Here is a 23,331-nt window from a genome sequence, read left to right on the forward strand (position 1 = left end):
GCTAGCTTGCAGTGCTTGTCCTAACCCGTTGTGCCACCAGGAAGAGCCCAGGGCTATGTTATAAGAGTCTTTATTTCTCCTACTTGTACTCAGTAAGTTTACCATAACAAGTTTGCAACTTTCTCAGCACTTGTTTAACTGCCTACTACAGTCTTGCCACCCTCACTGAGCAGATGACATTAAGGATATATGAATAGGTTTGATGCACTGGACATAATTTATTGCTAAGAGAATGTCTTGCTTCATCGCAAACTTTTGTCTTCTGTGTTGATTAAATGGAGTATTTTTAATTAATTAGGTAGCTTTTGTTTTTAATTTGGTCAAATCTAAAGGTATATTTAATACTACAGTATAGCTAAGGGAAAAACTAAAATATAAAACCATGTTAAGTTCTACTGTACAGGATACAGTAGTATCTCATTCTAACTATTTTTTAGATAGATTTGGAAATAATGCTCTTTTTTTAATTCATTTATGCATATAAGAACTAGGGTGGTAGCCCAGACGTGTGTGGGGGGCGGGTTGCATAAGAGGATTCACAAGAGACAGTGGGGAGCAGAACTGGCAGATCTACTAAAATACACTGCTGAGGGGAGCAGCGGGTAAGACAGGAGCGGTCTGCAGCACTATGTGGGTCAGTTTTTTGGACTGGAATCGAACTTGTGCTGCAGTGGCTACAGTTAGCTTCACAGTGCTGCATTTTAACCCACTGCAAAATGCCTTAAAAGTGGTTCTCTAAAATTTCCTTTGGCAAAATGTTTAAGCTTTATTTTCTTTTAAAAATTGCTGATCTGGAATATATGATATGTCATTAAGTCAGAAGATTTTATTAGTATTTATAATTAGCAAAGAAATTTTGTTTTATCAGCATAATGAGCAGTAGTGTTAATCTTTTTGTTTTTCTCAGCTTTTTAAAGATGATATCAGATACCTGTTGACAATGGACAAACTGTGGCGGAAAAGGAAACCTCCAGTTCCATTGGATTGGGCGGAAGTGCAAAGTCAAGGTAAGATGTTTCTGAAAATGTGTATGTTCATGTGAGGCCCACCACCAGGAGATCCGTTTAGCCTTTGGAGTAACAGTATTGGAAATTCACCTCAGTCTTTATCTAGCCCTGTTATTTCTTGACAAGGGTATGTATTAATGATAAGAAACCCAAACAGCAGCAGCCTCCTGCCCACCCGCGTCCGTGCTGGCGCTTTTCTTCCTTGACCTTTTCTGTGAAGCAGCAGAAGAGGCTCTCTTCCCCCGGCTGCCCACTGTGATCATATATAGGCCTCTTCTGGCAAACCTGCCCACTGTAGGGGAGCTCTTTCTGCCTGCTTGCTCATGTCTGTGCAAGTGTCCTTTATTCATCTCCCCTTTTTATAATAAACCTGCCTTTTTGGATACGAGAAAACAAAATTTAAATAGTTCTGAAAGTATAAAAATGGAAATCTGTTTAGTGAAATAACTGTTTTAGAGAATACTTTGGTAGTTAACTCAGTGCTCAGAGACACAGGCAGATAGCTCACCTTTTTTTTTTTTTGTTTTGTTTTGTTTTAAGATTTATTTATTTATGCACAGAACGGGGGTGTAGGCCAGCAGTGTAGGGGCCGTGAGAGGATTCACCAGAGACAGTGGGGAGCAGAGCAGGCAGATTGACTGAGGGGAGCAGCAGGTGAGACAGGAGAGGTCTGCTGTGCCATGTGGGTGAGATCCCTGGCCAGGGCAGCTCTGTGCTGCAGTGGCTATGCTAGCTTCTAAGTGCTTTGCTTTGATTTAACGATTGGGCCACCAGGTAGAGCCCAAGATTGTTCACTTTGTATACATGATTGAGATATATAGACACACATGTATATATTTACTCTTTCAGTCAGTATTCACCCAGTACCTTTTCAGTTAGTATTTAGTTGGTTGATATTTTCTGTGAAATAAAGATGCTGGTGAGTTATCTCTAAGATTTAGTTTAGGTTCATATTTACAATTTTTGGTGTGGAAAAGACTTAAGTGACTCTTACTTTGCCGTAGTCTCCATAGTATATTTGAGTTATATGAAACGTGCACAGTCGTCCACAAGGTGCGTTAAGGGCTGCTGGAGACTTGGACTACTGATGGGGAACACATCACTGCATTATGGGCACTTGACTTGATCTCTCAGGTATTGCTCTGCCGTGCCCACTGGCTGAGCTGCCTTCTGGGTACAGTGTTTACCTTGTCTTTAGTGCTGTATCCTTGAGTGCCCCAATAACTTCATTATCCCGACAGAGTTTTTCATGTCCATATGAGCAGTTTTCTTACGCATGTACTTGTGTCGTAATGGTTGTTATTTTAATGGAAATTATTTCATATTCTTACTGGTCAGGCATTGAATTATTAACAAAAGAGATTAGCGAGATGATATTTAAAAGTGGAATTTCTCATACTTTTTCCTTTAGGAGAAGAAACCAATGCATCAGATCAACAAAATGAACCTCAGTTAGGTCTGAAAGACCAGCAGGTTCTGGATGTAAAGAGCTATGCACGGCTGTTTTCAAAGAGCATTGAGACTTTAAGAGTTAATTTAGCCGAAAAAGGGGACGGAGCTGAGCTCATATGGGACAAGGTTTGTTTCCAAAATGTGTGACATTTTTTATATTACGTATATTTTAGTTCTTGGACTGTAACAGAAGCTTCCAACTTTGGGATATTCTGTAAAAGTTTATTCTGTCAGATTTTGAGAACATAATTTTTGTATGTTTTCATTGTTTGAGTATGCTTTCATTTCTTATTACTATATTAAATAATGAATTTTCTATGCATGAATTCAAACAATATCTCAAAATTATTTTAGATTTTAGTAATGTGTTTATAGTTTACAATTATGTTGACTAGAGAAATAACATGAATTTATTATTTATTTTAAAGATTTATTTATACATGCAAGAACTGGTGGTCAGGCCAGAGGTGTAGGCAGGGCATGAGAGGACTCACCAGACACAGTGCATAGCAGAGCAGGGGATCTACTGAAATACACTGCTGAGGGGAGCAGCGGGTGAGACAGGAGAGGTCTGCTGTGCCGTATGGGTCAGCTCCCTGGCCAGGGATCGAACTTGTGGTGCAGTGGCCACGGAGAGCTTCATAGTGCTGTGTTTTAACCTGTTGCGCCACCAGGGAGGGCCCTATAATATGAATTTGTTGGCATAAAATGTTTCACTGACTTAGTGCATGTGTAATAGAGATTTGCTAATAGCAGTGTTAAAATCCCTGTGGAGATAAATCATGGACCTAGTTTGACCTTGAAGACAGTAAAGCTGTCTTTTTTTTGAAATGTAGTTATAATTGTTAGAGATGAAAGACATCAGTATAGGAATTCTGCATATTCTTACAAAGTTAGATAGTATTTGGTAGAGTTTTTCATTGTCATTTGAAGGTTTGGTGAGTTTATTTTTAATTGCAGTCTTTGCTATCTGTGGCTGTAAGTGATTTGATAGTTTGTATGTTCCTAGAATGGCGAAGATTTGCCTTGAATTTAAGGGGAAAAATTGATCCATTTGAGAAGACTAAGCACCGTAGTTGAATCAGACATCTGAAATAAAGCGAGTGAATTTATTTCTGGGATTCTTACAAACATTAGTCTCTTGGGTTTATGTGGTATAAGAAGTAACCACATCTTTTTAGAAAAATATTTCTTTGTTGATGTTAGAGTAGTCTCTTGGGAGGTTTTTTTGCCCAAGCTCAAACTATATCATGAAATTTTGGAGCTTGGGGTTGTTATTCCCATGTGTTAAACCTGGACCTGGCTTGATAAGTTGCCATGGGTAATATGTGATTGACATCGTGTTAGGTGCTGTTCGATACTCAGTGTGCACCACAATCTTACGGCATGCTTACATAATTTTCCCTGTTCGACAGTTTGAGGAATTTTAGGTGAAGGAAGTTGATTTGCCTGAGATTACAAAGCCAGCTATAAAGAGTATAAAGAAGCCACCACTTACCAGTACCTTTTCCTCTTTGATACTTCTGAATTTCAGGCTAGGTAGTGTCTTCAACTTTATTGAAATCCAGTTGAAGAGACTAGAAAATAGTCATAGGAGGAATGTAAATTGTAAAGAAAAAACATTCTGTACTTTATTGTGCTGTATCTGCTAAGAGTGGTATGTGAAGGAAGTTGGAAGAGGGAAGCTAAAAGGTCCATGCGTTTCTGAGGCTTGCATGAAATGGCTTTTCCAAGACCGACTTCCCATTTCCTTGCCCGGGTTCTGTGCTGGGCAGCCTTCTCCACGCTGACCTCGGACCTGGGAAAGTATCATGGTCAGCAAGGAGTGGAGTTAGTGTCTTTACGTGTGGGCTCCAGTAGCTCGTGTAGGCTCCAGTAGCTCTTGGCGTTTGGGTCAGGCTGTACTCCCGGGTCAGAGCAGCTGGTGATGGCACCCTGCCCTGCATTTGTCTGATTTCCTGGTTAAGTCAGGGCCGGTGCGCATCTCTCCCTCAGCCAGCCAGCTCTTTTCCTGTTGACTCGCTAATACTAGTCAAGGTAGTATGTTACGGGAGGCTTTGTAAAGGGCTTGGATTGTGTCTCCTCTGGCAGGATGACCCATCTGCAATGGATTTTGTCACCTCTGCTGCAAACCTCAGGATGCATATCTTCAGCATGAATATGAAGAGCAGATTTGATATAAAATGTAAGTTTACTTGTGATGAAGTGATTATCATCTAAAATTCTAAGTTAATTTTTATTTTCAACAGCTAAACATTCATCTTTTTTTTCCCCCAGCAATGGCAGGAAACATTATTCCTGCTATTGCTACTACTAATGCAGTGATTGCTGGGTTGATAGTATTGGAAGGATTGAAGATTTTATCAGGAAAAATAGACCAGTGTAGAACAGTGAGTATTTCTATTTGCATTTTCATCCAGTCTCTCTCTTTTTTTTATTAAATATTATTTTTGAAAGCACATTTTGGTCTAATGCAGCAGAAATATAGTTGTTGCAGTTACCCTGTTGAACACATGTTTATCGAGGTTTCCTGGAGATTACCACAGAGAGGAAGGCTTGCCTCTTATTTTCGTCTAAGGTGAAAGTAGAAACTAGTTTGCTTCTAACATTTCCAGTTCTGCTGGAACTGTGTGGGTGCTTCATATTAAGTGTTTTTAGTTGCTTTTCAATTTTACGTTTTTTGTAGTTTTGAAAATTTGGTCATTTTATAGCCCCCCTTTTATTTTAAATCTATTTATATTCATTGATAATGTCTGAAATCTTTTATGGTAAGTCTGCTGTCATTTCTGCTAGCTCTCATGGCATTTTGTTTGTGTGGCATATGATTTCTAGTGTTGAGCTACATAAATATTCAGACAGCAAGTCTGCATGAACCCTCTCTTGATGTCGTGGATAATAGAGGAACATATCCTCCCCCGCAACCCCCAAGCACATGGGTCAGGATACTTTTTCTTGCTGTTTCTGTGGAGGAAATATTTTTCTCTTTATTCATTCCCCTTATCACCCAGGTCCTTGCTTGTGTACCATCTCCCGTGAGAGTTCAGTTCCCACTTCAGTGAGGGATGGGCTGGGTGTGTCCCTTAGCGCTATCTGTAACCATGTATCTTTCATTCTGTATTGCATTTCTGTGTCTGATGAGCCTTTGCTTTCTTTTCTTTTTTTTTTTTTTTAACTATTACAAAAGTTTATTTTTACATCATTTTGCACATTTTTTTTCCATCTCGATTGTGCCTTTGCTTTCTTAACCAACCTAGCAATTTAAAAATTCCTTTCAAATATTGTAGCCAATAATTTTGCTATTGTTTAGGTTCTCCTTTTTAATGATGCTAAAACAAAAGAGCAAGTTTACCTTCAGAAATTTCCAAAACTTAATCAAATACGAGGAGCTCTCGTCTTCAGTGTTACTGGTGCACTCTTAGAGCACTCTCTTGCTTTCATGGAATTTCAGGGAGAGGGATGTAGACTCACTGCCAGTCTGCCATCTTGATTCAGCTTTCTATTTACATTTTTATTTTAGCTGTCATTTCTTGCATTTCTAAGAACCTTAACTTTTAAAAAATCCCTCCCTGAACAACTCGTATGGCTTACACTGACTGCTCACTGTTAACATTTATTAAAAGGGCTTCTGTTCCCTGTAACAGTCTTCTTACTTCTTTTCCTGCTCAGCCCTGTCTCTCTGACTAATGACATTTACAGGTCTGAATTACATTTGTTACACGTTTATAAATTAGTATTAGCCCTTGTGGTAGCAAATTTTCACTCAAAGTACAAGTGCCTTCCCAGTGACAGCTCAGCTCAAACGGCTCTGTCCAGCTTCGTGCGCTGCTTCCAGCCCTGCGGCGTGGTTGAGGCCATAGGAGGCCTCTTGTGGCTCTCACTGCTGCGTGAGGGGTTTCGTTTTTAAGCTTAGGAGAGCCCTTGGGGCTCCTGGGAATGAATCCATCTCAGCAGATGCTGACTGCGCAGCAGTGCTCGCCTGCATGTCCCCAGTGCCCCGACGATGTTTGCATGAGCTCTGCTACTGTTCTCCTTCCTTTGCAGTAGAATGCACTTGGGACCTTTTTAAATTGTGTGGAATCTAAAAAAATTTTGGGGTTCTTTTTTAGTTTGCTTGTATACTGGGAAAAGAAACTGGTGCATATTATGCCACAAGTATGTGATTTCTGCTCTCCCCAAATTCTATAAATCTTAATATCACAGTCATTAGAAAATTGGGAAAGAAAGCTTCCATATTCTGCAGATGTATTATAATTAATTGGTGGAATTAGTGTGTTGATTCTGTTGAGAATTTAGCTTAAATTTAATAGGGATAACCACTGAGTAGAGACCCCAAAGCTGGTTTCATGATAATAGCAGTGACGAGCATAGCTGGACTTAGTCTTTTTAAATGGGTTTGAAGGCTGGTAGATCTAATAAGTTCAGCCTTTTACACGATAGCTCTTTTCAAAAGAAACTTGGAAAATCAGGCTCCTAAGAAGGTGATGGCTCTTCTTCCTTTTTAAAATCTATATTTATTTGGTTCCTTTCCTCTTGCCTTTTCCACAGGTGGTGATTTTTCTTCTCTTTTTTTTTACCATCTAGAAAGGAATATTTAAGTTAGCTTTTACTGGCTATGCGAGATGGTTTGCTTCAGGTTACGTATATACAATTACAACTCAAATCTTCTTTCTGCTTGTGTTGTTTTCCTTCCCTCAAAGATTTTTTTGAATAAACAACCAAACCCCAGGAAGAAACTTCTTGTGCCTTGTGCACTGGACCCTCCTAACCCTAACTGCTACGTGTGTGCCAGCAAGCCAGAGGTGACTGTGCGGATGAACGTCCATAAAGTGACTGTTCTCACTTTGCAAGATAAGGTAAGTGTCGGGGCTGGTTCTCTTCCAGTGGTGGTAGGTTTCTGTCAGATAAACAAAATCCCAAGTTCCCTTTTGCCTTCTATAGTAATAAACTAAAAGCCAGATACTCAGCCTGAAAAGCTGACTTCTGGAGTGTGTTGCTGGTGGTACCCTTGGTGGCTTTACTTGTGGCTTCTCGGTCTGTGGCTCCAGAGTCTGTGCGTCACGGCCCAGGGAGAAGCAGGTGTTCTTGGCTGGGATAAACACCACCGGTGGTACAGAGGGCCTGGGCTTCTTGGCAAAGGGGCTGTTGTTTCCCAGATGGTCCTGTGTTTTCTGTAAGACAGGAAGTGCCCATCAGTGGTCTGTGGTGGCCCTGATGCTGGTGTGCTCGTCCCATGGGAGACGAGGCAGGTGCCCGCCCACCCACGCTGTGCGCCGGCCCTCTGGCTTGATCGTCGAAGCTGGCTGGGAGTTGGAAAGGTGACCGCCTGGGTGCCACTATCCACTTTGGGACCATTTCAGGTTGCTTGTGGCTGTGTCCATCGTGGTGTGCCTGTACATGCCCCGTCGTGTGTGGAGGAGGTGCCGGCCTGTCGCGGTGGGAAGGCTGCAGAGCGCGGCTGGCCTTTCCCCAGCGCTGCGCACGCAGAGCCAGGGGGGCGCAGCTTTCGCGTTGGCCGGGGAAGCAGCATGGTGGTTGCTTCGCTGTTAGAAAAGTCAGAGCTGTTCCCTGTTGCCTTCATTCTGTGTAGGGTAATTGGGACCTTTAGGGGTAGTCCTGTTTTTGTTGTTTAGGGAGGAGGTAGGAATAGCAAGTTTTGTTTCTGAGATTTATTTATTTGTGCATACAAGAGTAAGAGTTTGAGTGCAGGTTAGTGCTGCTCTAGGGCATTGCTGCTTTTTTTTTTTTTTTTTTTTTTTAAGCAGCAGCATGTCTTTATTGTGTCACCACTTGAGTCTCTCTGAATTTTTTTTTTTTTTAGATTTATTTATTTATGTATACAGAACTGGGGTGCAGGCCAGGGGTACAGGGGTGAGAGGATTCACCAGAAAGAGCGTGGGGAGCAGAACAGGCAGGTCCATTGAAATCCACTTCTGAGGAGAGCAGCAGGGAGACAGGAGCGGTCTGCTGTGCTATGTGGGTCACTTCCCTGGTAGGGGGTAGAATTTGTGTTGCAGTGACTGTGGACAGCTTCATAGTGCTGAGACTTAGCCCTTTGCACCACCAGGGAGGCCCCAGAATCTTGATCCATGTTGGAATTCACACAGACATGGAGATTATTGAAAGGTTGATGAGAAGTTCTCTGTATAGCCTCTGCCAGGCAGGGTTTGCGTGAATAAAGTACGTCCCAGAGTCTTGCTGTACCTCATCTGCACGGAAAGACAAACACTGAGCGCCAGTCCAGGAGAGCCCATTGAAGAAATTTTCTCTGCTCTTCATTGGTGGTCAGATCTGGGGGGTGGCAGGTGGGCGTGAGGTGATTGGTCTTCTGCCTGCTGTAAGGTATCTTCAAGAACAGTTAGCCCCTATCCAGTACAGGGGAAAGTAAAAGCCATTGTGAATAATTGTGTACATTCTATGTAATATTTATGTGCTTTAATCTTTTTTTTTCTTGCAGATAGTGAAAGAAAAATTTGCTATGGTAGCACCAGATGTCCAAATTGAAGATGGAAAAGGAACAATCCTAATATCTTCAGAGGAGGGAGAGACAGAAGGTTGTACCATTGCGTCTATTCGCTCCCCTTATTAGGGCAGAAGCTGCTGGAATGGAGGAGTACACATGGGTGTGTTGCCTCCTCTGTGTGTTAACTCAGAGTCACAACTGAAAGGGGCAGAATTTGGTCATGGAGAAGCTCCCCGTGGTGGTGGGACCTTGTTGGGGTCACCACAGTTCCAGACCTGGGAGTACCATGTCGTTGTCGTGCTCAGTGATCCCAAGTACAGTTAGTTTGCAGTGATCAGTGTCCCTGTTCACCTCCCTGTGTTAGTACATGAGAAAGTGCTAGTGCTCTCGCTCTTGGCTCATAGTGGGAAGAGAACTGTAGGGCTGTTAGATGTTTAGTCAGGGGAGGAGCCTGGGTAGCTTTGCTCCAGCCACAGAACAGAAAGTCTGCCCAAGTCAGCACCCAGTTTGGCCCGCTCGCACTGCCCTCTAAAGACTGTCCTTTTTGCAATGCACAGTGCGTTTGATTGTCCCAAGCCACCTTGGAGAGAAGGTGCCTTGTGGTTTCGCCTCTTTGACTTCTCTGATCTGGTTGGATTGGATGGTCCCACCTTTCTGACCTGTTGGCAGCTCATCTCTTAGGTTGCTGTAGTAGCTGATTCTCTGTAGCCCAGACTTTGCCAGTGTTCCTTTGTTGGCCCTCTCTTTTCACCCATTTGTTCACTAGTCAATTGTTTGCTACATTCTACTAGGTCTTGATGGGGGTTTAAACATCAAGCCTCTTCAAAATTAAAACTTAGTGTGAGGATTCTTGCCTGACGCTTGGCAAGAAATTGTTCCGGGTATTGGATCACGAGCAGGTGGAAGCCAGACTCCTGGGCAGGAGTCTACTTCAGCGTCGAAGCCTCAGTGTAGCCATCTGTCTCAACACGCAGCCCTCCTGGGCTGGCTTTCTCTTTCAAAAGCGAGGCCTTTAAAGTGGGAATTGGCTCAAGAATATCAGTGACTGAAATGTGTCCCTTCTCCACAAAACGGATGTGCTACTCAGGGTGACGGCAGTTACCCAGTACATAGGTACCCACCACTCAAAGTGAATAGCCAGTCTCTCGCTTAAAGTACCTTGCAGCCTTTAAGGGGAGGAGAAATGGTCACCAATTTAGCTGACAGCAGTTAGACTTGGTGCTGTATAGTACATGGTGTGAGTTGAAGCTTTGAGAAGAGACGTGTCGGGGCTTACAGGGGGCGGCTGCCTGGGTTGGTTCCTGAAGTAAGGCCTCTGAGCAGGCACAGGAGTGCCTGCGTCTGCCAGCGCGAGCAGCTCGCAAAGACGTGACGTTGCAGCAGGGTGGGAGAGTTTCGAGGATGGCTGGCTTGGTTTCCCTGCAAGTTTCGGTGCTGTGGAGTTGGCGGGGTTGGGGTGGGGGCACAGTTCAGCTTCTAGCACAATTAACCTTTTTACCAACAAACGTGTCTGTCCTACGGAGATAGAACTGATGTACCAAAATCCTCTTTAACTTTCCTAGCTAATAATCACAAGAAGTTGTCAGAATTTGGAATTAGAAATGGGAGCCGGCTCCAAGCGGATGATTTTCTTCAGGACTACACTTTACTGATAAACATCCTTCATAGGTAGGAAATATTAAGGAACTGCTGAATATTTAATCTCAGATAATTTAAGGTTTAAATTTGAATATGCAAACTTAAGGTAAAAGTGTAGAGAAAGTGTTTTATAACTCAAAACTCACCTGTTTGTTTGAAAACTGCACAGTGTGATGCTCAAGTTGGCCACTGAGTACTCTGAGGTTTGACCTAGGGGAAATTTGTGGAATTCAAAAGTGAAATGGATAAAATGAGTGACTAACTGTAACTCAGGAAAATAATGGTAAGAAATAATAGTAACATTGGTAAGAAATCTAGACATTTTTTAATAGTTTTAAATCAAAGATGAGTTCGTTTTGATAACTGAACTTATTAAAATAAAAATTTTGGTTATCTTTAAAGGTTCATTAGAAGAAAGGAAGAAATATTTCTTTTGTGATCTGTTACAACAAGAGAATATTAAAAATCAAAACTTTTCCTGTTAGATTCTGGAGTCATATTTTTTAATTTAGTTTTTGACTTAATATTTTTTATTTTATGCCCTGCCCACTTCGTAAGTAGCATTCTGTGCTTCATTGCAGAATTGCGGACTTTGTTTATATATGCGGTGGCACAGGTGAACGATGATGGGCCTCCACTGGTGTTTGGGACCCCTAAATTGCACCCTAACTTAGGAATTTGAGGTAGCCACTTGTGTCCAGTCCTTTGTCAGTATTGATATCTCTAAACATAGTGTCATTGTTTGAGAGTAATACATTTTATAGTTGGTTTATAAAAAAAAAGAAAATGAGGTCCTCCCTGGTGGCGCAGCGGGTTAAAGCACAGCACTGAGAAGCTAAAGCCACTTCCGCATGAGTTCGATTTCCGCCTGCCCCGGAGGTGACCACATGGCACGGCAGACCTCTCCTGACCCGCCCGCTGCTCCCCTCAGCAGTGCACTTCATCGATCTGCCTGTTCTGCTCCCCGCTCTGTCTCTGGTGAATCCTCTCACCCTCCACATCTCTGGCCTGTACCCCAGTTATGTATGAATAAATCAATAAATCTTTTAAAAAATAATAATAAAAAAAAATGAGAGACCCTCCCTGGTGGCACAGCGGTTTAACAGCGCTGCAAGCTAGCTACAGCCGCCTCAGTGCAAGTTCAATCCCCCCACTCAGGAGCTGACCCACATGGCGCGGCAGACCTCCCCTGACCCGCCTGCTGCTCCCCTCTGCAGTGTGCTTCATCAGTCTGCCTGTTCTGTTCCCCACTCTGTCTCTGGCCTGCACCCCAGTTCTGTATGAATAAATAATCTTTTTAAAAAAAAAAAAAATAGAAAATGATACAGGACCGGATATGGGTTATTTGTATAAAGCATAAGTTACATAAAGTACAGTTGAGTTAGGAATAAATATCTCTCGGGAGTCTCTCTTAGTTGACCAGTTGGCTGGCAGTGATATGCTTGTGTTCATTTTTGAAAGAAGAGAATGAGCAGGTAATGTGTAATAAAATGGAAATAGGTGGTGTTTGAAAGAGGAGACATGGGTTTTTCATTATTTTTTAGTTCTCTGGAAATAAACCCCCTGTTTTATAAAAGGAGGTCTTTTATTTGACTTTAATGCCCAGTAAATTCTTGTGCATATTTTGGAGGATCTTGTTACATAAACAGGGTCCTGCCTTCATAGATGGGAAACGCAGAATCTTTGTGATCCTATCTCTAATGCACAAAATCACTCTGATCAAGATCAAAGTTATGTGTAGAATCTTTGGAGAAACAGCCTGAAAGTTATATTGGACCAGAGCGCTTCGGAATCATTTTTCTACTTAACAGTGAAATTAAGCACCCCCTGGCGCCCATCTTCCCACCCACCCCCACCCCCCTTTTTTTTTTTTTCTTACCAAAACCTTTTTGGGTACATTCTTGGTTTTTATTTTAGCTCTCTGAGGCTTGGAGTCCAAATACTTCGTGTGTACACTTTGAGTTTTGGGGAGTAGCTTGTCTCCAGTACCCCTTCACTTAGGTAAATTGTAATGGTAGTCCAGTTTCACCATTTGTGATTCTTTTACAGTGAAGACCTAGCAAAGGATGTTGAATTTGAAGTTGTTGGTGATGCCCCAGAAAAAGTGGGGCCCAAACAAGCTGAAGATGCTCCCAAAAGCATAACCAACGGCAGTGATGATGGAGCTCAGCCGTCCACTTCCACAGGTGAGTCATGGTCCCGGCCAGCACGTCGTCCGTTCCTGCCAGGCGGGGAGCAAGCTGACATGATTCTGGGAGCGCTGGCTGAAACTAACACAGGCCTACATAGTAAGGACTGCTAGAGGTGTTCACGGGGTCAGCATTGGTTGTTTTTTGTTTGTTTTTGTTTTTTAAGATTTACTTATGCATACAGGCCACGGGGCGGGGGTGGGGGCGGTGTGAGAGGGTTCACCAGAGCAGAGTGGGGAGCAGAGCAGGCAAATGGACTGAAATACACCGCTGAGGGGAGCAGTAGACAGGTCAGAAGAGGTCTGCTGCACCCTGTGGGTCAGCTCCCTGGCTGCGGATGGAACTTGTGCTGCAGTGGCTGCAGGGAGCTTCATTGTGCTGCGCTTTAACCCTTGTGCACCAGGGAGGGCCCCAGCATTGGTTGTTTTGTTGTTGTTGTTGTTGTTGTTTTTTTAAAGATTTATTTATTTGTGCACACAGAACTGGGGTACAGGCCAGAGACTCAGGGGCGGTGAGAGGCTTCACCAGAGACAGAGTGGGGAGCAGAACAGGCAGATCGACGAAGTACACTGCTGAGGGGAGCAGCGGGCGGGTCAGGAGAGGTCTGCCACACCATGTGGTCACCTCCGGGGCAGGCGGGAATCGAACTCATGCGGAAGTGGCTTCAGATTCTCCGTGCTGTGCTTTAACCCGCTGCGCCACCAGGGAGGGCCGCATTGGTTGTTTTAATGAAACTAAATGTATGAACCATGAGGACACTTAACACTAGTGAAATTCTTAGAGAAAATTGAAATGCATTGTCCTTTAATGTGTCTTTATAGGTGAAAATGCCAGTGAGTTTACTAGTTCATAAAGACTTCATTTTTGGTTCTGTAGCTGTTTGGGGTTTTGTATGCTTGTTTATTTAGGGGCAACAGATCCATGCACCTGACTGAACAGGTGCTGAGGGAGAGTTCTAGCATTGCACAGGGTTTAGAACCAACAGGACTTTGGTGCAGGGGCCGCTCCCCTGGGTTCTTTCTCTGTGTTTGGTGTTCTGACCTGGTGGGTTACGATGAGCCTGCTCTTCATTCTTTAGTCTAAAAGAATGAGGTGGAATAGAGAATAAATGGAAAGTCCCTGATGTTTTTAACTCTTCTATTTCCATTTCTTTGACCCCATGTCTTTTTAGAACGTGGTGATGCCTGATTCTGATACTCTCCAAGGGCTCTGGGCTGAGTTGCCTCCTCGTGGGCTGTGGGTTAGCACCTTTCTCCCCCTCTGAACGTCGAAAGCTCCATCATCCTTTGACAACAGAACCTGATTTTCAAAAATCATGAACTGAAATGTGTGTTCCCTGTGGCTGGGACTGTGTGGCAGGCTGCCTTCGATTTGATGAGAACGGGGTACAGGAAGCCACCCTTACAGTTAGGGTTCAGAGCATGCAGCGTAGAGCCCCCGTCTGGGTTTGAATCCTGGCTTCATGCTCTGCCGCTTGTGACCTCGGGCAGGTCATTCTCTTCACCTGTGTTCTTTGCTGGAAAATGGATAATGATGTTATCTTCTTTATAGGGTTGTTGTGATGATTAAATGAGTTGTTAAATGCAAAGTGCTCAGAACAGTCCCTGGCACATTGTAAGTGCTACCTGTGTGTGTGTGTGTGTGTGTGTGTGTGTGTGTGTGTGTGTTGTTGTTGTCAATGCTGCTGTTCCCGCCGCAGCCAGCGCCAGGGCGCACGCCCTGCCTTCTGGTGGAGAGATGGAGGCGAGGAACTGCAATAATTCCTCCGAGCTATATAATGCCACAACGTTTTGTTTGGATTAGAAAGAAATAAGTGCTTTTATTTAAAACGTTAAAGAAAATAATGTAGTGTGTAACTTTTCTTAAATTTGGGGTGTATCCACAAAGTAAATTTACACTTGCATACAATATTAGTGAGCCCCTGTAGCTGCCATACTTTTAACCATTTTTTCTTTCTTTTTGTTCTTTTTTGTGACTTAAGCACAAGAGCAAGACGATGTGCTCATAGTTGATTCGGATGAAGAAGGTTCCAATAATGCTGACGTCAGCGAGGAGGAGCGAAGTCGTAAGCGGAAGCTAGATGAGCCGGAAAACATCAGTGCAAAGAGGTCACGCCCAGAGCAAACAGGAGAGCTTGACGATGTGATCGCTTTGGATTGAAGAGAGCGCCTAGACCGGCCCCCGCGTTGGGCCGCCGGACCCCAGGCTGCTTGTTCCGTCCTTTGTTCCAAAGGGAAAAACTACACCAGGGTGTGAAGATAATTTGCTCCCTTTGAACATTCATTTGGCTAGAACTGTTAGAACACGCGGTCTGTTTGGAAGTAGAAATATCTAGTTTACAGCCTCTGAACAAAGGGCGTCACCTCGTGAGATGAAACAACACAGTGCATGTTGCCTTTTAATGTACATACCCTTAGGTATCATTTCATAGTTTTAAAATATTGTGGTTTAGTAAAGTTGATACCTGGTTATAAATATTACGCCTTTATTTTTGGTTAGAAGAAGAATTATTTTTAGCCTAGATCTAACCATTTTCATACTCTTAACTGACTGAAACAGATTCAAAGAAGTATCAAGTGCTATGCATTGAAACTTGTTTTTAAATGTTGACTGGCACTGTGTATATTAATGTAAAACAATGTTAATTTACTCAAGTTTTCAGCTTGTACTGCCTGGTATGTCTGTGTAAGAAGCCAATTTTTGTGTATTGTTACAGTTTCAGGTTATTTATATTTGATGTTTTGTAAGACTCAAATACAGCTATACTGTACTATGGACCAAATAAATGACATCTGCATACTTTATCCTGTCCACTTGCTGCTTCTGTGGCCTTTTACTGGGTTTATAGCTTGAACTTCCTGCAGGCCTGCTCATTTCCTTTTAAGAAATTAATAGAGGCCCTCCTTGGTGGCGCAAAGGGTTAAAGTGCAGCACCAGGAAGCTCTCCGCAGCCCCTTCAGAGTGAGTTCGATCCCCAGCCAGGGAGCTGACCCACAGGGCGCAGCAGACCTCTCCTGTCTCCCCGCTGCTCCCCTCAGCAGTGGATTTCAGTAGATCCCCCTGTCTCTGGTGAATCCTCTCACTCTCTACCCCACACCTCTGGCCTGTACCCCAGTTTTTGTATGCACAAATAAAATTTTTTGAATTAATAGATGGGAAGATTAAAACATCTCCAGTGTTTGCTGTGGGTAAGTTCTATGATGTAGCTTTTAAATTTGATTTGTGAAGGATTTGCTGAGAGCATTTAAGTGCACTTTCCCTAGCCATGGTAACTTGAAGCCTTAGATTTCCCCAGTCTGCTTCATCAGAGTCACTTCAGCTTACAGATGTTGACTGGCCACACAGGACGGAGCAGTGCTTCATCTTCTCTGACCCTGACCTCAGGCAGCCTTGGCTCTGAGGCTACTCACCCAGACGGACCTCGCCTTTTCAAATAACTCAATTGATCATGTCCCCATTCTATACCTTGTCTTTGGTGTGTGGCCAGTCAAATTTCAACTCTGTAATTCTCACTCCGCCGTCCAGCTTGTGGGCTCTCACTTGTTTTGTAGAGTCTAAATATAGCAGGTCATCAAGGCCTTCACAGAAGTGCAGACCAAGCCTTGGCCCTGGAGTGGCCGACTTGCTGCCTCCGGGGCAGACCAACCTCTTGCATTTTGGAAGGTATTTAATTGTCCTCCAGGAACAAGGTTTCAAAATCACACAGCTCTATTTCAACATAAAAAATGAAATATCTTGGAGTACTAGTCAGTAGTTAACAAAAATTCTGAAAACTGCAGAAATTTTATAAAAAATGTATTTTTGCATAAAGGAGCTGGGTATAGGCCTAGGTGTGGAGAGGTGAGAGCATTCACCAGAGATAGTGGGAGCAGGGGGGAGACAGGAGAGGTCTGCTGCGCTCTGGGGGTCACCTCCCTGGCTGGGATTCAGACTCTGCTGCTGTGGCTGCACAGAGCATTGTGTTGCGCTTTAACCCCTGTGCCATCAGGCCCTCTGCAGGAATAAGAATTTTGAAGTTCCGGTCCTTAAGACCCCTTCTGTCTTAGACAATTGCCAGCAATGCGTGTCTGGCGTTTGTGTGCTCTTCGCACTTGGAACATCCATGGCACAAATGCCAGTTTTATCTTAGGTGTGTGTCTTTGGCAGACTGGTTTTGCCCCATGTAGTGCTCAGCACTGCACGTCCTGTTGCAAATCAGCTTGTCATTGCTGCAGGTCTGGTCACAGGGGCCTTGCTCAAGTCCACTCAGCCCCAAACTGCTTCCAGGACTGGACTGTGGTGTGGCCTTACTCAGGGTTTTTCCAGGTACCTCTTTTTGGGGAACAGGGCTGGGATTAGCAAGGGCATTTGCCTGCAGCTCCAGCCCCATGATGGGGGTGTTGACAAACGTCTTCCTGTCTTGGTGGAAGCTGTCTGGCTTTCAGGTTTGCCTAGAGGAGGGTCCACTGCCCAGGGGTCAGCATGCACCCCAGACAGGTACCAGGATCTTGTACCAGGAGAAGATCCAGCAACCTAAACGAGCACCTGGGCCCTTAACAGAGTAGCTCATCAGGTGAAGTCCTCAGCGATGCCAGAACCTTCAGGAAAAGACTGCTGAGGTGCAGGACTCGGGATGAAGGTTCACAGCACCTGTAATTTTTAAATGGCTCGGCAAAATATGTAACGCAGGAAGGAAAATGCCAAAATAGCCTTCACTGAGTCTAGCAAAATGTGTATACACTGTTCGCTGTGTTTGCTGACTCCTGAAGAGTGATGATCGAAGTGGAGGGTGTGTGTGTGGTATGTTTGTTGGGGTGGGGGGGTTTTGATGTCATGTGAGTGTCCACCTGACTTGCTTTACTACACCTAAGTCCCTTGAACAACTTGCACTGTGTACATGGCAAATAGACCACATCTTTTTTTAAAGAATATTTTGTTAAATAGAGAAGATTTTATATCCTCAAGAAGTTCAGGCCAGAGATGTGTGTATGAGAGCATTCACCAGAGACACAGTGGGGAGCAGAACAGGCAGATCTACTATGAGGGGAGCAGCAGGGAGAGTGGGTCCCCTCCCTGGGTGGGGATCGAACTCAGGCCACAGCAGAGATAATGCTGAGACTTAAAACCTCTAGGCCACCAGGGAGGCCCCCCGCTCTTTCATTTTTAGAGATAGATCACTCACCGTATTGGCTGTACCAGTTTACATTCCCACCAACAGTGTAACAGGGTTCCTCTTAACCCACCCGATCTCTAGTGGTTGGGAGAGCTTTGTAATATGTGCCTATGGATCAGCAAAGATACGAGTTGGAATGACAAAGTGTCACGGTCACTGCTGGGTGCAGCATGGATGGTCAGCTCCAGCATCCTTGGTGGTGCCTTAGAATTCTCGGAGCTGAGCCTCCAGTTACTAAGGAGAGAGCCAACCTGCAGGTTATCGGCTTACCCAGCAGCTCCCCAGAACGGGTCTGCTTTCTGAAAGACGCCCCCATTCCTGAAAAGTGTTGATGGCCAGCACTCGAGTCCGAGGTGGACTCGTCCTGTGTCCGAGGGGCACGGATGGGCCTTTTTTTAACTGCAAGCAAAGCTTAGCAAAATAAAGAAACCAGAGAAGAAAAACGTGGGCAGATGTTTCCAGTCACTGACTTCTGCGCATCTTAAAGTAGCGTTCCTGAGGCCCTGAATGTCCTCGACTGTTTTACGGAAGGATATGTTTATACAAGTATTTTTATAGACACTTTCATACTGGGAATACATTACTTGCATTCTGCACACACAGAGAACTTTCTTCCCCCTGCATCGAATTCAAAGTAAATTCCAGCCAGAAGTTTATTTAAGAAATTTTTGAACTACTCCCACTAAATAAAAAAAAAAAAAATCAGCCGAGTTGAGCTATACGGGTTCTGACGTTGCTGTGTACTTCAGTTATATTTTTAAAACCATTGTCTCCTGGGATAGCATTTTCAGGAGTTTTGCTAAATGTCTGATGCATGACAGATTTACGTTTTTTGACATTTTTTGTAAGATTTATTTATGCATACAAGAGCTGTGGTGCAGGCCAGAGGTATGGGGGGGTGAGGGGTTCACCAGAGACAGAGTGGGGAGCAGAACAGGCAGATCCAGTGAAACACACTGCTGAGGGGAGCAGCGGATGAGACAGGAGAAGTCTGCTGCACCATGTGGGTCAGCTCCCTGGCCTGGTATGGAACTCAGGCTATAGAGGTGAAGTGCTGAGACTTAACCCCTAGACCACCAGGGAGGACCCATATTTTTTAATATTCTATCAAATGTTGGCTTACTACACAGGGAAATACTCAGAATAAAAATTTACTGGAACATACACATGATCCAAGAAGGTCTATTTATATTTATTTTCTTTAAAAAGATTTATTTATCTATGCATATAAGAACTGGGGTACAGGCCAGAGGTGCAGAGGTGGTGAGAGGACTCACCAGAGACAGAGTGGGGAGCAGAACAAGCAGATCGACTGAAATACACTGCTGAGGGGAGCAGCCGGCAGGTCAGGAGAGGTCTGCTTGCTCCATGTGGGTCAGCTCCCTGGCCGGGGATCAAACTCACACTCAAGTGGCTGCAGCTAGGTTGCAGTGCTGCACTTTAACCCATTGTGCCACCAGGGAGAGCCCCAAGAAGGTCTCTTCTAACAGTTCCCTTTCATGCTCAGCTCAGCCTTGGATTCAGGCCCTGGACATCCTGTGTCACTTATTCTATAAACGTGTGGCCGGCCGCCCTCGCTGGTCCTGTGCTGTGCGCTTCGGAAACCTTGCCAAAATATCTTTAAAAGCAGTAAGATTCAAAGGGCTGGTGTGTGCCAGAAAGCCAGCTCGTCTGGGCCACAATAGGTGGGATGGGCATTTGGGGACCCCTGTACCCCTTCCTGCCTGGTTGGTCCCAGTGGCTCTGAAGTCAGGACAACCAGCTTCATGCTCCAAAATGCGATAGGAGAAGCCGAGGAATCTGGGCACCCGTCAATAGCTCTTCCCCATGGAGTTGCATGCTGGCTTGGGCTCTGCCCTCAAAGTATCCCACTCCAGAGTGCAGCGTAAGGCTTCAAGGCAAGAAAGAGAAGGTCCACGGTGGCCACTTGCTCCTGGAGCGGGGCACAAGCTGTCACTGTCAGATCCTAACCGGAAGTTTTACATTGGGCTTCCCAACTTCGCAGGGTTTTAGCTCTTTATACTTTGGATCTTCTGTGTCCCGAGAGGTCTGTAGGCGATACCAGGGCCAGAGGAGCTTGGTAGACTCAAATTGGGTTAAAAGAGCTGGTCCGGGCCCTCCCTGGTGGCGCAGGGGGTTAAAGCACAGCACTAAGAAGATTAAGCCACTTCCGCATGAGTTCGATCCCCGCCTACCCCTGAGGTGGCCACATGGCGCGGCAGACCTCTCCTGACCCGCCCGCTGCTCCCCTCAGCAGTGGACTTCATCAATCTGCCTGTCCTGCTCCCCACTATCTCTGGTGAATCCTATCACTGACCCTGCACCTCTGGCCTGTACCCCCAGCTCTGTATGTACAAATAAATAAATCTTAAAAAATAATAATAATAAATAAAAGAGCGGGTCCAAAGGAAAGCAGGGGTGAAAGGTAGCTCAGCACAACTCCTAGGGGACAATCTCCCATTGTATCTTAGACCTTGTCCTTGGGTGCTGCTGCGTGGCGTCTGGGAGAATGTCCCCCAGGGGCTGAGCTGGGAGAGGTTCATGTGGCTTCAAGAGCAATTCCTGCCACTGTCCCCAGGGAAAATTATTTTATATGGGTAGATGGCTGCAGACTGGGGAAGAAAAAGAAATAGGGGTCCTGGCAATTCCTCTCCATGGAGCATGCGTGCCTCCACACCCAAGTCACATCAGAGTGTGTCCTATGGGACAATTATGCAATTGCATAATTGCATTATGCCTAGAGTTGGGGTGCAGGCAATACAAATGCCACAGGCAGATGAGGAGGTCTGGTGGGAGCTAGATGACGGGAGAGACGACAGGGATAGCCTATCCTGTTGGTGGGGACAGTCTGTGGGGTCAGCCTCTTGGCTGCAGAAGGCAAAGATGGTGGCTCAGGGCATGGTGTGAGACCTGGCTCCCACATCCTGTTCCAGCTTCCCAGGGGCACGTCCGTTTGCCTATATAAAGCCAAGTCCTGGGTTCACTTGAGAGAATAACAGCGGTGCTGGTTAGAAACTTTTTTCTTCAACTGTGACCCAGGCAATGGTATTTGGGGCCAGTTTATACTGGCTTTGGAAGCTGGTTATACCACGTCTTCCAGCTCAGTTCAGGGACACTATACAGATAGCTTGAAGTTGACCATGGTGCTAAATATTTACACCAGGGGCATGGGTGAATGTTAGGAACCAGAGCTCCTGACGTGTCCAGATCTCCCAGTTAACCATTTCCCAGAACACTCCTGGTTCCAGGAAGAAAAAAGCTCCATGGAAGTACTATTTAATTTATTAAATTATTTTAACTTATTAAAATAAGTTCTGGTCAATCTAATGGTGGCAGAAAAATTTTTGCATTATTTACTTTAATTCCCCTTAAAGATTTATTTTATAAACAAAACAAGAACTGAGGTGTAGGCCAGAGGTGAAGGGGGTGAGAGGATTCACTAGACACAGAGTGAGGAGCAGAACAGACAGATGGACTGAAATACACTGCTGAGGGAAGCAGCGGGGAGACAGGAGAGGCCTGCTGTGCCATGTGGGTCAGCTCCCTGCCCGGGGTTTGAACTTGTTCTGCAGTGGCTGCAGACAGCTTCATAGTGCTGAGACTTAACTCCTGCGCCACCAGGGAGGTTCTGCATGTTTTCCTTTTTGCCAGTGAGTTCTGGCATGCATCTTGGGATGTCAATCACCTGGATCAATGATAACTGGGGTGTATATTCTGGAATTTTCCACATAGGAAGCCCAAGTCAACATTAGCAAAGTGGTGTCCCAGTCTATTTCAGATTTCCCGAAGCCTGGGCATTTGTTGGTGCGGGTGACCAGTTTGGAGAATAACCCTGTCTGGTCATGTCTAGAGCCTGTGCTCCATCCAGCTCATCATGAGCTGAGAGTTGACAGACTGCAGCTACATTTTCACTTTCTTTGCAGCCACCACCTTGCCTTAGGGGCCCGAGAGCCTCCATCCACTAGGAGCAGCTGCCAAGACCGCCAGCGAGCAAGACAGCAAATATTTTACGTTCTTTTTCTGGGTTTTTGTTGTATGCGTGGACATAGGGTGTATTATTATTAGGGTGAGTGAGGTGTTTCAGCTGACTTCCGATACGTGGTTTAAATCTTATCCTTTAAAGCTTGACAGCTCTTGAAAACTCTACTTGAACAGAGATGGAGTAGGTGATTAAGAGGCCCTCTGAGCTGCTGCCTACAGGGCACACAGTCCACATACATCGTGCAGTCAGCACTTCTGTGCTTATACTGTTGTCTGCCTTCTGGATTCCTCCTCCAGGCCCGCTTCTAGAAGCCGAGTAACTGTTTATGGGTGCTGGTGTTTGTGAGGATGTCGACACCCCAAATTGCTCTTCCCGGCAGGGTATTCCACCTTCCACTCACACGCTTCACCACAGTCTTGGCGTTTCCATTTTAAATGACGGACAGGAACAATGGGATGTGCTCTCTCATTTGGTTTTCTTTTTCTCCTTCAATTATTTGCTTTTTTTTTTTTTTTTATGCATACAAGAGCTGGGGTGTAGGCTAGAGGTGATGGGGGCGAGATGGTTCACCAGAGCCAGAGTAGGAAACAGAACAGATGAATCTACTGAAACACCCTGCTGAGGGGAGCAGCGGGGGGCAGACAGGACGGGTCTGCTGCACCCTGTGGGTCAGCTCCCTGGCGGGGGATCTCTTCTCAGCGGGGAAGATAATTTTTCATGAGTTGGTTCCCCTGGATATTTGCTTCCCAAAACACCTTGCGCCACCTGTGCCTGCTCCCATCACCCTGAACCCAGCTCTAAGGGCCGCTGGGCTGGGGGATGTGCTAGGCCATCCCTGGCAGGGAGGAGACAAGGTCCTTCTAGGGAGGTCGGGCACCATCAGCCTAGCCCTGGGCCAGGTCATCATCCATTCAGAGTCCCCACTCCCTGAGACACTGTGGGTCCCTGCACTTCACTAAACAAGGGGTGCCTGGGAAAGAGGAAACCCCCACTCGAGATTATTTTCTTGGGTCCATCAGGTCCTGACAGATAATGGTTTGGTTTTCTTCCCTACGCTATTTGGAGTGCATGACAAGCCGTCTGTAGCTTGCGTTTTGGGGAGGAAACCCTGGTCAGCTCCTGTGCCGGGCCCCCAGCCCACGCATCCCCCAGAGCTCCATCAGGACCTGTGGCACGAGTGCTTTCTGGAGCATCCGCTGGCGCCTTACCCACGACGCCGAGGGCAGACGCTGGAGGAAGGCGCGCGCACACCTCTCGGAGAGGTGGGTGGGGGGTGGCAGCTGAGGTTCACCGGCCACTGGCGCTCACCTCCGGCTTCGCCCCAGGCCTGCTAGCCGCCTGGCCTGGCCTTGGGGTCTCCCGCGGGGGCCGGCGGGGTCCCTCCTCAGCCAAGCCCTAGTGTGACCCCAGTTTACTCCTGGCCCGAGGCGCCTGACCCGCGGCCGGGCTGG

The 23,331-nt window shown here is 45.4% G+C and overlaps 1 protein-coding gene across 1 annotated transcript in view; it reads left to right on the forward strand.

The window, feature by feature from the left end:
- UBA2 (ubiquitin-like modifier activating enzyme 2) overlaps positions 1-15,550 on the forward strand; it is a 26,685-nt gene extending 11,135 nt beyond the window's left edge. Inside the window, exons 9-17 of the mRNA XM_004690544.2 lie at positions 908-1,007; positions 2,419-2,585; positions 4,551-4,644; positions 4,737-4,849; positions 7,157-7,312; positions 8,914-9,010; positions 10,482-10,587; positions 12,607-12,743; positions 14,728-15,550. Coding sequence (XP_004690601.1) covers positions 908-1,007; positions 2,419-2,585; positions 4,551-4,644; positions 4,737-4,849; positions 7,157-7,312; positions 8,914-9,010; positions 10,482-10,587; positions 12,607-12,743; positions 14,728-14,906 — 1,149 coding nt within the window. The 3' untranslated portion in view covers positions 14,907-15,550. The remainder of the gene's footprint in view (positions 1-907; positions 1,008-2,418; positions 2,586-4,550; positions 4,645-4,736; positions 4,850-7,156; positions 7,313-8,913; positions 9,011-10,481; positions 10,588-12,606; positions 12,744-14,727) is intronic.
- The last annotated feature ends 7,781 nt before the right edge of the window (positions 15,551-23,331 follow it).

The sequence above is a fragment of the Condylura cristata genome, unplaced genomic scaffold, assembly GCF_000260355.1.
Source record: "Condylura cristata isolate star-nosed mole 26May11 unplaced genomic scaffold, ConCri1.0 scaffold00028, whole genome shotgun sequence".
Classification (NCBI taxonomy): Eukaryota; Metazoa; Chordata; class Mammalia; order Eulipotyphla; family Talpidae; genus Condylura; species Condylura cristata.